At 36.9% G+C, this 18,968-nt stretch overlaps 1 protein-coding gene across 1 annotated transcript in view; it reads right to left on the bottom strand.

Moving 5' to 3' along the window:
* Positions 1 to 1,155: 1,155 nt before the first annotated feature.
* LOC113108464 (citramalyl-CoA lyase, mitochondrial-like) overlaps positions 1,156 to 18,968 on the bottom strand; it is a 45,732-nt gene continuing 27,919 nt past the window's right edge. The window contains exons 4-5 of the mRNA XM_026271609.1: positions 15,112 to 15,322; positions 1,156 to 1,357 (exon numbers count right to left, since the gene is read on the bottom strand). Coding sequence (XP_026127394.1) covers positions 1,163 to 1,357; positions 15,112 to 15,322 — 406 coding nt within the window. The 3' untranslated portion in view covers positions 1,156 to 1,162. The remainder of the gene's footprint in view (positions 1,358 to 15,111; positions 15,323 to 18,968) is intronic.

Here is an 18,968-nt window from a genome sequence, read left to right as displayed (position 1 = left end):
TTCCAGGGTAAAGCAGTACTTAGTGACATCTGCCTTGTGAAGCTAGCTTTAAAATGTCATGGCTTTTCCTGAGCTGATGCCAAGATATACAGCCCCATTTTTCCCCTGGGCCTGACTACAGGGATCAAGTCCTCTGTACAGACTAACAGAAAAGATTGTTATTATTGCTTTGAAAAGACCTGTGGTTTCGGCTTACCCTTTGAGTTCAGAGGGTGTTTTGCTCTTTACAAATGATAGAAAATACTAAATAAAAGTATTTTTAGTTTCTCATTTTTCACATTAAACAGGGGTAGACTTACATTTTTGGGATAAAATTATCAAGAAGGTCACATTATCTATAATCTGACCATAATCATATGGAAACAAGAATCCTCAATGCACAATTCAATATTTGCTTAATGTACTGATAACATTTTGGGAAAAACACTACTGTTCAAGTCTGAAAGGCGGCTGCATACGTTTGATCAAAAATACTGTAAAAACAGGATGATTATGAAAGTTTGGAAACACTTCACTTAAAGCCTTTCTGTATAATGCATTCTAAAGGGTTATTGAAGGGTATAATGCATTAGAATTATTTATAATGTATGTCGCAATACATTATACATTATCTAGTCGTAAATAATTACAACCAAATTTTCATAGTGAAACAATGAATTGATAAGTATTATAATGTAACTGTTTTGATAAAATGATTCATTAGATTGTACAATGCTTTAAAATTTGCATTACTATGCATAGTTAATGCATTAAAACTACTTTTATAATGCATTATACGTAAAGGCTTTCAGTAAAGTGTTACCAAAAGTTTATAACAATTAAAAAAAAAAAAAAAAAAAAAAAAAAAAAAAAAATTATATATATATATATATATATATATATATATATTGATGCTTTTCAGAAAATATAGACTAAAATGTTGCTCTGTAACAGCTGGCATAGTTAAGTAAGACGTAGAAAAAAATGGGTTGATGGACTACTTTTATGGTTCCTTTTAAATATTTTTCAGTCATGGCTGCTAACTGTATAAATTCTAAGTATGGAAAAGTGATTTTTTTTTCAAACTATCTGCTTTTGTATTCCATAGAAGATATTGTAAATAATGACATACAGTATTGTGCTGTTTTTTAATGGCTATAGGTTTTTTTTTTTTTTTTGTGAACTACTCATTTAAAAAGCTAGAAGACTCACTCACCCACTGCACCTCTCCTGCGTCCTCCACCTTTGGCAGCATGAGAGCTGCGGGGAGCACGTCTGCCTGCAGAATAACCTCCATGTCAGCCTCAGCCAGGCCACTGGATACCGAGTTCACCCGCACACACTTCTCCGTACGCCCCAGATCCAACTCGGCCAGCATCTTTGGGATAGTTTTCCGTGCAGCATCATGTCAAAAAGGAAAAACATAAATAAAAATGTTATGTGCCATTGTGTCAAAAAAAACTTTCTTCACCACAGCTGCTATTAAAGAATGGAAATGCCCCAATGCATGCTCGACCACAAAATGAAAGACTGACACGACTGTTTATGCAGTATTCAGTGATGTAATAAACACATAACGCGCTTGCAAAAGAACACTGAATGGATGTGTTACACAATACAGACTCTGTTTGACCACGAACACAGGGTTGTGGCTATGAAACGGGAAAAAAAAGTGAATGAAAGTAGGTTAGACAGAGTTTATTATATGTTATTCTGCTACTGGACCATGAGTTGTGTTTACCTGATAAACAGGAGGCTATGTGAATTTACAGGGGAAGTGGTGGTTGGCGCCTGGGATTACAGTGCGGAGAAACATCTAGCGAGAGGGATCAACCACATACAGCGCATTCACCAAAGGCCATAAAGTGAAAAGCCTTGCACACAAGTCTTCCACAAAAACACCACAGACACATGACCAAAGGAAGCGGAGGGAGGAAGAATCAAAGTTAAAGCCAAGTTCCAGGGCCGAACTTTGACAACAGCAGCACACGCCAGAAGATTCAAACCAGATGCAGCTCAATCCAGAGGTTTCCATTGGTCTGAACACAGCACTCCATCCGAAGGGAAATGTGGTCTCAGTTAAGCAGGAGGAGGAAACAGTAGCTCAGGAGTTGTCAGGTTAGATCAGAGGAGGGATGAGAAAGGCCAAGAGAAAAAGAGAAGGGGGGGCCAAGGCTCAGGGGTTAATTTAACTTGAATGAGGAACTCCATGGCCTAGGTCATCTTTACACCATCCACCGACACCTCTGCCCCAAAACTTAGAACCTTGTTGAACCTTAGCCCAGACCATAATGGCCATAAACTGGCCAAATACATGGCATTTACATCAACTTTAGAGACAACAGATTGGAGGAAAGAAAGAAAGAATGAATAAATAAATACATAAAAGTTGAGTAATAATAATAATAGCAATGCTAAATTTAATGTTATATTTATTATAGCATTATTATTATCCATTCATAAAATGTGTTTCATGTTATGGTCTGGCCTAAGGTTAATCAGCTTTTTTATTTGATTAATATATTTATTTAATAATAATGATGATAAAAATAATAGTTAATATTTTTTATTATTCATAAACTGTTATTATTATTATTATAAATATATTAATACAGTTTATAATATTATAAGGCATACTACATTTTAGCTTAATAGACATCCAGGTATTACAGCGTCAGAAAACACATAGAAAAAAAAAAAAGGGTTCTGCATGTCAGGTAACAGAAACTTAAAAATAACCATCAGTACTGGTCATGAAAAGTAAAAGATGGTAAATCTCTAGTCCAAATCTTTAAGCTTCTTTTAAGTTAAGTCTGGACTATAAAACCTTCATTTCGGACTGGTAATCACAACCGGTCTGGATTCATATTCCCTCAACCTAGAGCTAAAATAACAACGTTGTCAACCACTTTTATAACAAAACTGAATGTGTCCACAAGCCCAAAGCTGTGAAATCTTCTATATAACATCTGAAGAGTTGCAGATATACTAGCAAAACAGATTAAAACCAAAACACAGTCTAGACACTCGGGTCTAAACTAACATTGTGGTCCTCAACTTACAGTTTATGGTAAGAGTTTCTGTATTGCAAACTGAACACAAAGGGATCCTCAAAAGGAAGTAATGCGTTCCCTTAGCCTATAAAATATTTGGAGATAACAGTGGTAATATTAGGAGACCCGACAGGTTTATGAAGCCATAACTCAGTATTCGTAAAGCTGTTCCATGGTGGATCCAGTTTGAGTCCTCCAGTATAATCCAAGACTGATTCAGTGTCTTAAACAATGTGCTTTGTATGGCTGATATCACGTTCACTCTTGAACAAAAACACGAGACTTTGTGTAACAAATCAACATCAAAAGGCTCCTATATCAAGTCAAGAGTCAAAAGTCAACAGCGTAGCCAGAAATGGACCAATCACAATTAAATAACAGCTGTATTATGTAATGTTATAGCAAACCTCATGCCACACGATTCTCTGCTTTTTATCACTACATTTTGCTTTGAACTGATATTCCCGACTTCAAAAAATTTGAATTTCTATCAGTGGGAAGGGCTCACTAACTCATCTTCCCTCACAGTAAATTGACAGAAAGAACATTCTCGAGAAGATATCGGGCTCCTGAGGGGACCCAGCCATTCTGAGCAGGAATAAAAGTACTTTGAAAGCTGAAATGTTTTACATTAATGGAAACCCGTCCAACTAGTTGCTTCAAAAAGACCCTTCCCCAATCACCCAGCATCCCACAGAGTGACCAGGAGAATCGCAGGTTTGAGGGATCTTTGATTCTTTCCATCAAGCCCATCATTAAAGCTCAACACAGTATCATGACAGCACGTCCACAAAACACTCAAAACAAAGGACAGTCTTTGTAGACGCTGACTTCTCATTTAAAAAAAGGCCAGATCCTTCGCATTTTTAGAGGATTTGGACTCCTACTGTGCGATACGCCAAGAAATGGATCCACGTTTGGATTATTCAGTGTCTAATCAAAGCGCAGGAAAAATGGGGGCTTTGTATGTCATTTGAAATGTATAATGATTTCTTATACATTTGAATTATTAGAAATACGAGAGGAAGGGACCAAAAGAAACTAAATTTGATATGTTTTCATTTAACGTTTCTCACTCTTTTTTTATTTTTTCATCCCAGCTTCTTGCAGCCGACTGTGATACTTTGTAACATTTTCCAAAAATTAGCTGTAACTAAATGAGAGATGGTGCCTTTGATTCCCTAGATGTGTAATCTAAGCAAACAATGTCTCATGGACAGGGGCTGACAGGTGACACACTGGGCATCTGGAGCTCTATTCCAGATGAATGACTAACAGATCCAGCATCTGATTCTGCATTTGTCCAGTTCCGCATGAGAGGGAAGACTGTCCCGCAAGGCTCGCTGCTAGATTCTCTCAGCCTCTCGAAAATCACCACTTCTCCTCACACTGTGAGGCTGAACAATGATCTGTTACTACTTCTGAGTGCTGCTCGGCCAGCTCACATTTTACTGACCAGCTCTGCCAATCAAAACAGACGGCTGTAATTCGATAATGAGAGCGGGGCAATATGTGCTTTTCTTCAAAACTCAGCGTTTTGTGATACATTGGGCTGCACTGGACTCCCAGAACTAAGAGGATAGAGAGGTGACTAATGGAGCATTCAGATGGGACCTCAGGTCACATTCGGCATCTGCCGTCCACAGTTGCTGTTCGTGGGCACCATTTATTTCAGTTCTCAAAGTACTTGAAATGTCGGTCAACATAGCCGGCCCTTTAAGCAACACAATCAACACGTCTGATAGCTGTGCCAGTGAAAACTTCAACTTAAACAAATGATTCTTAACAATGTGCAACAGTGTAGCCTTGTGATGCAGGCAGCATGTGAGAGTCTCTTCTGCTACTGAAGCGCTGAAGGAAAAACATCGAAGCCTGTGATGCGAGTGGGAACAGAAGGATCTCTGCACCTCTAGGGAAACGCTCAGTTTTTTTTCTCAGGGCTTTTTACTGTATCAAAGTTTTATAGGTAACAACTCTTGAGAGAATGGTTTTATTCAAAGATAAACAGAAAACACTAAACGTTGCAAAGTAAAGATCTTTGTAACTTTTCAAAGCGAATTACGATTGTATAAGTGTTTTAAGTTGTGTTGCAATAACAGTACATTTACATTTAATGAAACAACACAAACAACACCATTAAATGAAATAAAATGTTAAACACTAAACAGCAATAACAAAAGTTTGATGAAGGCAGTCAACACTATATACAGGGTTGGACCTGTTGTTTTTGTTAAGAAAATAGTAAAAAATATATTAAAATATATAAATAGTAAAAAATACTCTTAATTCTGATTTATTTTAATTTGATGAAGGTTTATCTAACATCTCTAATACTTTTAAGAATATAACGCATCATGAAAATCACACAGGTAAGAGAAACATGGAAAGTTTTCTTATTCATCGAAAATGTGGTACAATCTAGATCTTTTAAACCATAACCCAGATGCCTATCTGGCCATATTCTGAAGATTTCTGTCACAAAGGTATTTTTTATCCAGTTTCTTCTCTAAAGGGAGCATGTTATTTGCTAGGATTTAAAAAGTGGCATTACATGGAGTACATGGGGTACAAGGAGTGTTGGAAGTAACTGACTTCCAATTTTCTGGCCATTAGAGTTGTTCACACCTGCTGCCAGAGTGTTATAAAGTCACCTTTCCATGTCAACTGACCATGTGAAGCATGGGAGATCTTATAATAATAATAATAATAATAATAATAATAATAATAATAATAATAATAAATTACAACAACATTAAGCTATTGGACACAATGAATCACAGAGAGGTTCCTATATAGCGAACTACAAAGTATAACTAAAATGTACTTCAGATAGTTGCCAATACATTATTTATTTTCATTTTCTTTAACTTGACATATTAAACTGTTTATATATATATATATATATATATATATATATATATATATATATATATATATATATATAAAAATAACTAAAATGAAAATGAAATGTAAAGTAATACAAACTATAATAGTATTTTAATGGTTAACAGTCTTAAACTAAAGCATGTGTGTAAATCCAGTGAATGTCCTCAACCACTTTTATAACAAAACTGAATGTGTCCACAAGCCCAAAGCTGTGAAATCTTCTATATAACATCCGAAGCATTGCAGATATACTAGCAAAACAGATTAAAACCAACACACTGTCTAGACACTCGGGTCTAAACTAACATTGTGGTCCTCAACTTACAGTTTATGGTAAGAGTTTCTGTATTGCAAACTGAACACAAAGGGATCCTCAAAAGGAATGCATGCGTTCCCTTAGCCTATAAAATATTTGGAGATAACAGTGGTAATATTAGGAGGGCTGACAGTAAATCATGATTAAAAAAATGAACATTATCAAAATGTAACATTTATCATCTGGACAATTTGTCATTTATGATTTAAACAATTTAGCATTTATCCAACACAAACAATGAGGGTCTTACCAAGTCAGATTATGTCAAGCAAAAAATAAATAAATACACACTACTTCTACTACTACATTTCTGATTTGCACTGCATTAGATTAAAATAAAATAACATAATATGTATTAATGTGTTCGGTAAAGGACTTAAATGATCTCTTGGCATTATAAAAAACAGTGTTTGATGCTGTATAATAGATCCTAAGCAAATCAGTTTGCATAGTTTTTGTCACATGTAAACTTGTTGAATCAAATTTATAATGGAGACGATCTCCAATCATGTGTTATTATTCTGCTCAGAGCACATGTATCCATTCATCCTGAATGAAGCCATTACAAATCAACACCTCTCCTAAACATTCATTATACTGTGAGACGGAGAAATCCCCCCAGATCGAGTAGATATCACTAACACACAGCAAACTCGTTACACATATTTCATGACTTAGTTACATGAATCAGGCATAACATTCAAGTGTCTGGTGGCATATAATGCAGCAGCTATGTTTGGCATGCATCCTTTTCACGGATGACAACGTGAAGACAGATCTCCATGTTATGGCTGCAAATTATGAGAGATACAATGAGATATTATGGCTTATTCTGGCCTACTCCGATTCCTTCCACAGGATTCACAGAAGCCGGATGTGTGTCATTAGTCTTTACACATCATGAACATTAAAATTACAGGAAGAGTTTGCCCTCTGTGGTTCTCATTTCTCATTTGCGCTTGTGCTTATTCACTCCTGGGACCTCAAGACACAGCAATGACATAAAACTGGATTGGTTGTTGTCACATCTTGTGGCAATAAATGACATTTTGTTCCTTATGCATGTGTTTTGTGATGCTTTTATAGTGCTTATTTTACCTTTCTAAAAATTTGTCAATTCTTTTGTTTCATCTTGCTGTGTGCCAAAATTCAACTTCAGTTCCACTGAAGAAAGTTAGTCACACAGTTTATAACAACACAAGAGTGAGCAAATAATGAGAAAATTTTCATTCGTGGGAGAATTACCTCCCATTAGTGCTCATTAGTTCTCAGATTTCACACACCAGATCTTACAAAAACACAACCAGATGTCCAACCGATCATGTCATAATATTTAATTTACATAAAAAAGCAAAGATGATGTCAGAACTGTGATGGTTGAAGAAATCTTTCAATCTCCTCCTCAGTCATCATCTCCCTCATTCAGTTCCAAGGAATCAGGACCACCCTTCTTCACTGACCCCTCAGTAAACTTTACCCTAGTATGACTGCACAGTGCACAGCTCCTGTGACAAATGTATGACATACACACATGCCACAGGGTTGACTGGCAGAAAGTTTCTGGCAGCACGCAGGCTATCAGAGTTCACTAATGCTAGGGATCCATTTTCTGTGTGAATGCCTCAGATCGCCGTTTGTTTCTCTTGGCAGTAGAGCACCCTGTGTTCCTCTGGAACGTTCCTCAGCTGCACTTTGATGAGAGCCCACTCTACTTGAAGGGATAGTTCATCCAAAAATAAGCATTCTGTAATCATTTAGTCACCCTCATGTCAGTCAAAATATGTTCCTTCGTACGTGGAACACGACAAAATAAGTTTAGCAGAATTTCCCAGCTATTCCTTTTCGTATAACAAAAGGTATAAAAATAAAAAGAACAGTAAGTTTTATTTTAGTGAGCATTTTAATATGCACATTTTCAAATGTGACATTAAGTGATTAAACTTCAGCCTTTTCCTCACATAGAGCATGCTCACATATTTTGGAGCTTGCTGTATGTGGGCATCATGTACTTTGACTGTGTGGAAAATAGCAGCGTGAACATTTTGATGAACGTCTCCTTTTGTGTTCCACAGAAGAAAGGAAGTCTTACAGGTTTGTACGACATGAGGATAAGTAAATGCTGACATTTGATCATCACACCAAAAGCCACCCATGAGCACCAGGACAGCTTTCTTCAGTAACCTCCCAGCTCAAATGAGCTCAAAGGCTAAATTTGATTATTTTGCATTATTTGAGATGTGGACTACACTAACGCTCACTAAATCTACACTATTGCAATGCCTTGTGGCACTCCCTCTTTGAACCGACCCAGTGAGAGTGTGGCGGAGGAAATCTTAGATTACTTCAAAATGCCGGCACTGCATTTTAAGCTTCTATATCAGATAACATTTGGTTGCATAGATTATGGTAAATTGGGAATGTTGACAGGAAGCCAAAGTATTACACTTTCAAATGAGCTCAGACTGAAATATAGGACTACAATAGTGTATTATTAAGCCAGTCCAGACAAACAGAAAATGCACGCTGTACTTGTGAATGTATACTAGAGAACAGAAATGGGAGCCACTGCTATGGATCTTCACTGCAAGTCACAACTGATATATGAACTGCTGATTGCATATGTTAAAATATAAGCCATGTGAGACTTTTCTTTTCCCCAAATCATTTCATCTACTGCCACCACCAGGGCTGATAAGGAAAAGAACAAATGGCACAACATAGACACATGACAGTCTGCTGTGACAAAGTCGAAACATTTGAGCTCTTAGAAATCACACACTTACAGTCAATTAATATCTTTGTGCTTTTAACTTTCTTTTGAGCTTGATTTACACCACTGTTTATAGGTTTGGGGTCATTACCATTTTAGGCTATTGAAAGTCTCTTACGTGCACCAATGCTGCAATTTTTTGATCAAAAAAAAGAGAGAAAAAAAAACTGTTGTATTGTGAAATATTATTACAATATAATTTTACCATTTTCTTTTTGGATACATTCTATATGTAATATAATAATGTGATGGCAAAGCTAAATTTTGAGCAGCCATTAATCCTGTCATCAGCATAACACAGAATCTTCAGAAACCATCATAATATGCTGGTATGATGCTCAGTAAACCTGTTGTTGTTGTTGTTGTTGTTGTTGTTGTTGTTATTATTATTATTGAAAAAAGTTTGAGGTCTCCTGTCAGGATTTGTTGATGAATAGAAAGTTCAAAAGAAATAAAAATATAAAACTGCTGTAACATTATAAATGCCTTTACTGTCAATTTTGACCAAAGTTTTTAAGTTTATCTGTTCACATTTAATATATATATAAATATATATATATATATATATATATATATATATATATATATATATATATATATATATATATATATATATATATATATTACAAACTCCAAATTTTTCAGTCAAATTACACCAATTCAAATTATCCAAAATTATATAATTGTTTTTTAAAATGTTATACATATAAAATTGTGTTAACAAATTGCTTAACTTTTTAGTAACAGCTTGTAATGTAGCTATCTTTTTCAAATGTAGTTTGGCTGCAGGTTAAATATTTGAAACCAATCCATCATTTAAAGCAGCTTGATCTTACAAAGCAATCTAAATTCTGAGGAGCAAACACATCTCCATCAGACTTTGCTGAACCAGTGAACCTGTTGCGCGGCAAGATGTTTTTCACTAGCTCTGCTGACTAAAGTAGAAAAGGGTAGGAGTGTAGAGACAAGAGGGAGAGAAAGGTATAAAAAAAGAAAAAAAAAGGGCAGGGATAACTGTCATGATTCCAAGCATCAGCCACCACCACCCGGTGAGTGCATCAGATAACACAAGTGCCAATGCCAGTGACACTGCACCTCAGCAAAAGCAACAAGGGCACACACACACACAAACATACAGACAGCCATCACAGCTCGAGTGTGCCCGTTAGCAGGGGGATTTATTCTCTACATACATGCCGGGTGGTTTGAGGGAGCTTGGAGCTGATCACAGAGGATCCGAAAACAACATCCGTCCACTTTCACACTTCAGTGGAAGAGGTGGCCCCTCCCGGCAGGGCTGCGTAGTCTTGCCATCTGGAGAATAAATCGAGTGTGAAGTACAGTATAGTTTGGGACCAAGCTCCGTGGCGGCAGCTCAGCAGTCAGTTCATTAGTTCCAAACTTCCAGGGATTGGAGCTGGGAGGGGGGCAGTGCGGAGCGAGGCTGCCGCAGAGAGAAAGGGGAGGCAGGCAGGGAAGAAGAGGGGGGAAAGGAGCCGTTGAGTGGAATGCCCCAAACTGAGCTGCAGTCTATAGGGCATCTCTGCCACAAAACACACAAATAAACAAACTCGCCCCCGGAGCGAAAAAAAGACAGGTGTAGCCATCAGCCCCTGCTGGAGGAGAGAAAAGGACAACTTCCTACCCCTCCTTATCAGCAAGGAGAGATATTTTTAAATACTAAGTGTGTGAGTTAAGCCTTGGTCCTGAGTGGCAGTGGCAGTCACTGAGAAGTCTGAACCTTCTGTCACATGGCACCAAGCGGGCAGGACAGGGTAAGGATTGGCACTGTTTGCTATGGGGGCAGGGGGTAGGGGGGTCACAACAATGATGCTTATGGCACACAGACAAAATTCAATCATCAATTCAAAACAATGAAACAATTCTCATTAATCAATTTCCTCATTTATTAGTGTACAACATAAATCTGCCATGTTTTTTTTTTATTCTAACACAATTAAGCATTTGTTTATATGTATAAAAGGACAACAATATGAAAAATAACTAAATGACCCTAAAATTTCCCAGAATCTAAGAAAAAGTCGTAAGGGACTAATTCAGAATGCTCTACATAGGCGGCAACTCTTTGTGGCACACAAGTAGTGCTCTGCGTGGAAGATTGGCGTCTGACGTTAGCATGTTGCTAAGCTAACAGCACAATACTCTAAAAATCATATAATACATACAACACGTCGTTTAAAAATACATACAAAAGAAAAAAAAAACATTTGTAGGTTCTGAAACAGAGCATGTGTATTCAATAAATAATTAGTTAATTTAAGTTCAAATTTCATAAAAAGAATTAGAATAAACAATTCTTCCACCAGTTATAGGGATAATTTAATCAAAATTAAAACTTAAGTTACCATTAACTTACCCTAACATCGTACCAAACTTGTATGACTGACTTTCTTGTGACTTTTTTTATTTGTTTGTTTGAACTCAATTTTCTTCAAAATATTTCCATAACACTTTACTTAAATCCCTTAGGTATAATGCATTATAAAAGTGTTTTAATGCATTAATTATACCTTGTAATGCACCTTATAATGCATTGTACAATCTCATGAACAGTGGTAACCACATATAATACATTATTACATTTATGCATTTAGCAGAAGCTTTTATCCAAAGCGACTTACAGTGCATTCAGGCTAACATTTTTTACCTAAGGTGTTCCCTGGGAATCGAACCCACAACCTTTTGCGCTGCTAATGTAATGCTCTACCACCGAGCCACAGTAACACTTTATACACATTATAACACTTATCAATTCATTGTTATACTATGTATTTTATATTTGGTTATACTATTTACAACAAGATATAATGTATTACGACTCACATTATGAATAATTACAATGCATTATACCCTTCCACATTAAGGCTTCAAGTAAAGTGTCAACAATTTTTATTTTATACATTTAAAAAAGAATGTCTTACAGTTTTGGGACAATATGAAGGTGAGCTAACGACTTTTCACTTTTGGGTGATCTATCCCTTTAACTTAGTTCACTATCTAACCTGTAGGCTTAGATAGGCATATTCATTTAGAAACAAAATGGTTTGATGTTGGAACTGTGGCTTAGTGGCTAATGCATATGTTCTGACACATTAAAATATGGTGCTTGCTTAGGGATGCATCGATCCAATACTTGAGATCGATATCGGCTCCGATACTGGCATTTTCTGCGAATCGGGTATTGGTCAGATGAGACTGATCCAAATCTGATATTGTGCATATACCTGTGCATATACCCTGACCTCCTGCAGTATGTTATCTGAACCAATCAGGATGCAGCACACCTGAGTGGAGCGCGAGAGCAGAGCACTGAGGGCAGACATCCCTAACTCCAGGTTCACACACTCTGTCTGGGATGCGTAGCCTTTTTTTTTTTTTTTTTGAGCCCATGTTAAAGGGGGGGTGAAATGCTATTTCATGCATACTGAGTTTTTTACAATGTTAAAGAGTTGGATTCCCATGCTAAACATGGACAAAGTTTCAAAAATTAAGTTGTACGTTTGAAGGAGTATTTCTGTTCCAAAAATACTACTTCCGGTTTGTCACAAGTTTCGGAAAGTTTTTTTCGAGTATGGCTCTGTGTGACGTTAGATGGAGCGGAATTTCCTTATATGGGTCCTGAGGGCACGTCTGCCGGAAGAGCGCGTGCTCTTTACCAGAGAAGAAGAAGAGCACATCAAGTAAACAATATGCGATGTTGTCATCAAACTGCACTTTCCACATGTACAGCTTAAAAAAAAAAAAAGACGACAAAGAAAGTGGAACTTAGTCATTTTCCAAAACCGCTAAGCTAAGCTAAGCTAAGCAAATATATACAGTTTCAGTACATACCACATAGAGACTGATTGCTGCTGCTGCTCTTGTTCAATTTCAGCCTCTGGATCTGATTCTGGATCATAAATATACGCTGAATCTGACTGTTAGCCATGGTTTGTTTTGGTTGGTTTTGTCCTCACAGTGTCACAACTTCCAGACGTGCTCAACACAAAAGCCTACTGGCGCTCGTGATTCTTTAGCTCCGCCCACACGTCACGCCTCCAGGCACTCGTGTTTTTCCGGGAAAAATCGGTACAGACTATCTTTCTCTTATGAATATAATAAAACTAAAGACTTTTTGGAGTTATGAGGATGCAGTACTACTCTATAGGTACTCAAGATTAACAGGATATTGAGTGAAAACGAGCATTTCATCCCCCCCTTTAAAATGAAGTTGTGTAAATGTAGTAGTGTATGATTAACACAAAAGAGTGATGATCAGGTCAACACAGAATTACAGAAATTCTTCATTGATTGAAAAAAAAACCCCTCTGGTATCGGATTGGATCAGTTTTGGCAGATAATCAGAAATTTTGGTATCGGATCGGTTCTGAAAATATGGTATGGTTGCATCCCTATGCTTTCTTATATCAGGCAAGTTTGAATCTAGCTTTTCCAACCCTCTAGTTATTATTTCCTATACCATCTCCTTTCCCTTTCTAATAAAATTTACAAAAGGCCCAACTACGTAATATTTAGAATTTTACAGCAAAGATTCTACCAATGATCAGCTATGCACAACTGAATCATTTTTAATAATGACACAATCTGAATGCATTAGAGCACTGAAGTACTACAGGAACACCTTGGTTAAATCAGTGTCTCGATGAAGAAAAAAAAAGTCCTCAGAACCTGTGCATGTGTACAGTATGCAGTCCTTTTCCATCCTCCTCAACGCCCCATAAAAGAGTTACTGAGCTGCAGGAGTAGTTTCATTTAGTAGCACGAAAAATAAAACATCTATCTATCTATAGGTATACACAAACCCCCATGGATTTCCAATTGCCAGGATGGGGAAAACAGCTGAGAGTGTGGGAAGTGAAAGTGCGGGTGCAGAGGAGAGAATTGTGTTTTATTATTGAGTTAATAACTCATTTTTACATTACGCAGTTGCGTGCTAGCAAATAAATAATGGATCACAGCTTTCCCCATACCATGCCAGGCCCTTTAAAGTTAACATATGGTCTTTAAAATTGACTGCGTTTTGTACGAAATATTGTAAGTGCTTGTAGTCTTGACAGATTTATACCATCAAACAGCTGAGAGGCAATGGGATTATTTTTCAGGCTCTTTGTGAAGTACATTGTTATTTTTACAGAGTGAGTTATTAGCATTTTTATCTGGGAGACTACAGAGAGTGTTAATTCTGTCAGCTCTGACAGGAACATGAGCTAGCGAAAAGAAAGCCACTCGGCTCCGAGAGGGGACCAGAGACCCTTCTCTAATGCCATTTTCTCCCCTCTCAGATCACCTAGCATTAATATTCCTCAACAAAATAATCCTATCCGGGCAGAACCTGACAGAATAACTGAATTTTGGCTCAGCAATCTTATCTATTATACTTCTCATTTAAGAACAACATTAACATTGATACATACCATTATGCTAAGGTCTTACATGGTAACAATGCCATTATGTTTTTATCCTATGAGTACATTTTTGACACTTAAAAGCCATCAAAGATAGCTTTAGTGGATACTTTCTTAAAACCTTTTCACCCACTTGGATGTGATAAAGAAATTAGTGGGTGTTGGAAAACATTGGGATCCATCACCTTTTTTTCAGGGGTCAACGTTTAGGCTGCCTCTCAAAGTTTTTCCCACTCCAGCAGGAATAGCCTCTGGCCATATCAATCATCTTTATTAACATGACTTAAAAACCTTTGTTCGCTGACTCCTTTCTACCGGTTCTCCTTTTAGCTCCTGCTCCAATCACAATTTCATGGAGAGGTAAACAGGGCCAATTGGCTGGCTGTGTGGGTGGGTCGAGAATGCTTTTAACCTGCAGCATCTGCTGAAGTCCTGCTGTTTGCTCAGTGTGAAGTGGGCACCTTGTTTCAAGTGAATGTGATAGGGGGGCATTTTTGCCTTTATTGGCACATAATGGGACGGAAATGTGCTTGTTTTAAGCATTGCGCTTAGGTAGCTTTCTTTGGAGTGATTAAGGATCAGCACCTGGCTAAAAGAGAGCTTTAAATGATGAGGATTTTGTGATTATGTCTCACAGAGTCAGGTGTTAAGAGAAGAATGAGAGGTTAGGGCGGTTAGTACCTTCTTGTTGAGGGCGACTCCATCCTCACAGTCGAGAACGGCACAGTCCACATCCAGAGAAGTTAGTTTCTGCAGTTTTCTCTCGTCATTGCCGGGAACGTACAGGACGGCGCGGCGTGGTATGTACTTCAGAGAGGTGCCAGGAGTATGGTGGGTACGCTGGCTCGACTGACACCAGGGAACTGCAGATAAAAGTAGACGACTTATCCCCCTGAGAAAATGGAAACATTTATGATGAGTTTTTTTAAATTGATCAGTGACATATAACATATAACATTTTCTATACCATCTACGAATTTTCATTAAAATGTTATTTTAATACATACAAGGGACAATTACACCTTGCCTATGAGAAGCATGTTTTTTACCTAATATATATATATATATATATATATATATATATATATATATATATATATATATATATATATATATATATTAGTAATTTAAAAAATTAAATTCTTGAAACAAAGCAAACAACAACAACAACAAAAAACTCATGACTGTGTCAAGGTCAGTAAGCATAGTAAAATATCTGATAATTTGATGTTTTATGACATGGCAATGTTGTAAAATAATTTGGTAATACTTCACAAATACAATTTTATAAATTATATAATAAATAACTCATTATTTAAAAATATATATTTCACCTTATATATAAAAATTACCTTAATACAATTTATATCATTTAAAAAATTCATGCATTTATAATGCATAGTTTTGCGTGTATTTCAGTTGTAATGACAATTTTTCATCATAATTTTTGCTTGATAGTTAAACCACATGATAGGTTAGAGTCAATAAGCCTAAATCTTTCTCGGAAACAGCATTTCAAAACCAACATGAATACAAAGAGTAACATTTCGTTTTAAACTAGATAATGTGTTTTAAAATGAAAATACTGTCATTTGTGAAGCGTTGGCTTCTAGATACCCGTTGTAGCCATTCATTTGTTTGCTGATCTTTCTTTATGCCTGCACACATGTAACAAACCTCTGGCTAATCTCAGGCACTTATCCTGAACTTCAATTTCCCTTCCAAATCTTTACAAACTGAAGAAACAAGGTTTGTTTTCCTTTCAGTCCTCTAATGGATAAGCACTCCTGACCTGAGGCTGTTATCTCCGACAACATCAGAGCAAACGCTTCTTCTCTAATGCTAATTCACAATGGCTTAGCAAGCACAGCTGAATAAATCTATTTAGGGCCAAGCCAGTATGATGTGAAAGAGACTTGGGAGAGATTACATAGCCCAACACAGCAAAATAAAGACAAGACCACAAATCTGTCTGGTAAATGAGTTCTAGAAGCTGTCAGATTTCCGTTCCCCTGTGTCAGGGCTAATAGAGGTGTGTGTTTATGGCTTAATTTCCACATTTTATCACACACTAATAACCACTGTTATGGCTCAGACACGTTTTAATTGTTTTTTCGGTATGTCGGGGTGTTCAAACAATTAGCGTTAATAAATGCGCCAAATAATTGGTATCACATACAACTAATTACAGCCGGGAACAGTCTTCGCCTGTCGGTTCCTTATGATTGCACATGAAGGGACCGTATTAGTTGACTGTATTCCTTTCCGCCCTGACAAAAAGAAGGAGGTAGCATAATCTTTTAAGGGGGGAGTGAAGGGGTGAAGTATTCTCTTTTGCTCTTTGTTGTCAAAAGAAGCTAAAGTCACTTCAATAGCCACTTAATCCAATCCTTCACGCTTACAATTGCCCTCAAGAACCAAGCAAGCATATTCTCGACTGAGATGATGCAGCTATACCAGGCAATTAAAAGCAATTCAGGTAGTTATGGCTGCGAGCACTTTGCAGGCCTAAGTACACAGAGTCTCGGCAGGGATTCGCAATACTATAGTGTTCGGATTTGGTCAGTGGCACTAGCTCAACAAGGGGAAGGAGGAGGAGGAGATATGCAAAACCACTCAATGCAGACAGAGAGAGGGGAGGAACTTGCTATTACTCAAGACCCCCAAACCTTACAGTACCCGGATTGGCAATAAAGAATACAAACAGCGAAATTGGATAGAACAATTGCAGAGGTGGTAGAGGGCATTATGCATGTACGTGTGTAGGGGGTTGGCGAAGAAATGGGTACGGCAAAAGGGGGAGGGAGGATCCAAATTAAATCTTCTACATTCAATGCATACTGCTGCAGGGTGAAAATGTTAAAAAGCCTTTTTAAGTGAGCACTTGAAAAAGAAATAAATTATCTTGTAAGTAGGAGGCTTACAAAATGATGGCACTCGTAATTAAAGAATAGATTTCATAAAGAAGCAGGGAAAAAAAAATTAAGAAACCTCCATGGGGGAAGAGAGGGGTTTCCTTGATGGATCTTTATCAGAGAGAGAAAGAGAGCGGGAGCAGATCGCTTGACGGAGGTACAAGGGGTCTAATAGAGAAACGCCATTCAGCGCTGCTCTCCCTCTATGCCTTTTTAAACACAGTAGGGGTTTCACTTTGCTGCAACCTAGCTGCCATGGGGAAAGAGAGGAGTTTGCTTTGTTTAGTTGTTACTCTCTCTTTTATGTTTGAAGGAGATAGAGGAGGGAAAGACAAGTCGGTAAATTCTGGAAAGGTTTTTTGGTGTTCTCCGAGGGTGGCACTTTGAAAACCAAGCGGCTGGCCTCTCACGCGAGAGAGCGTGATGATGTGTGTGCAGCAGGGGAGGACGCTGGCTGTGTGTTCATGTGCTGTAGACACGCACACGCACACGTCCATGTCATGGTCATATTAATACATGCATAACCATCAGGCTTCTAATAAAAGATTTCATACGAGTTGCACGATAATACAGACACAAACGGATGATCATGTCTGAAGAACAAATGTGTTTCTCATGGTCTCATTCTTCTTAAAGTATATTTATCGATTTTAAAGGAATAGTGTACCAAAAATAAAAAGTCGGTTAAGGTGTTCTTGTTATAGTACAATTATACATTTAAGTACTGAGGAATATTAATTAAATACATGTACTCATGTGGTTAGGGTTTGGCTTAGGGCTAGTTGCATGTAATTATGCATAATTTATTGTTATAATAAGATGTACATGTAACAAGGACACCTTAAAATGAAATCAAATTCTGTCATTATTTACTCACCCTGAAGTAATTACAAACATGTATGACTGACTTTCTTCTGTGAGACACAAAAGAAGATTGCTTTTAAAAATGAGGTATTGTTTATCCATAAAATGAAATTAAATGGCAACCTGAGCTATTTTTAGGGCCCTAATAGTCCGTTTTGCATAAGAAATACAGCAAACAAGTTTGGAATGACATGTAGGAGTAAAACAAAATGATCTTGAATGATTTTGCATGAACTTTTTCTTTGTGGATTTTAATTTGAAATTTTTTTTAAAATTTTAAAATTGAGAATATATTATGTTAGAAAAAGAAAATCTAAAGTTCTTGTTTTGGATTTTGTAGATGATTTCCCACGTTATTCTTTAAAAAATATATATATAATTACAGTAAAAATGGAAATGAATGGATAACATATAAATTAGATAATAGACATAGAAAACCCTATTTAAATTACTTAGGTCAGTGGTTCGAAGTCCACTTAGCACATTTCAAATCCATTTCATTTTAAGGGGTCTTTATTCAGCACAGAGTATCATAATTCATTCTGACTTGGGAATTTAATTCTCAGGTGGAGGAACTGATTGACAGAGACCAACCAAAGGAAAAAAAATATAAATGTCTGCGTTATTCGAATGAGGTTCTTGTTCACATAGACACTCTGAAGCACATCACACATAGAAATTACATCTTGTCTTTTCTTTAAATAAAATGATTGCAAACTAAATGTTTTTCCACATGGCTTGTAATCCAGTGTACTGATA

This window comes from Carassius auratus, chromosome 9 (assembly GCF_003368295.1).
Source record: "Carassius auratus strain Wakin chromosome 9, ASM336829v1, whole genome shotgun sequence".
In the NCBI taxonomy this organism is placed as follows: domain Eukaryota; kingdom Metazoa; phylum Chordata; class Actinopteri; order Cypriniformes; family Cyprinidae; genus Carassius; species Carassius auratus.
This window is presented reverse-complemented; position numbering and strand designations above follow the sequence as displayed.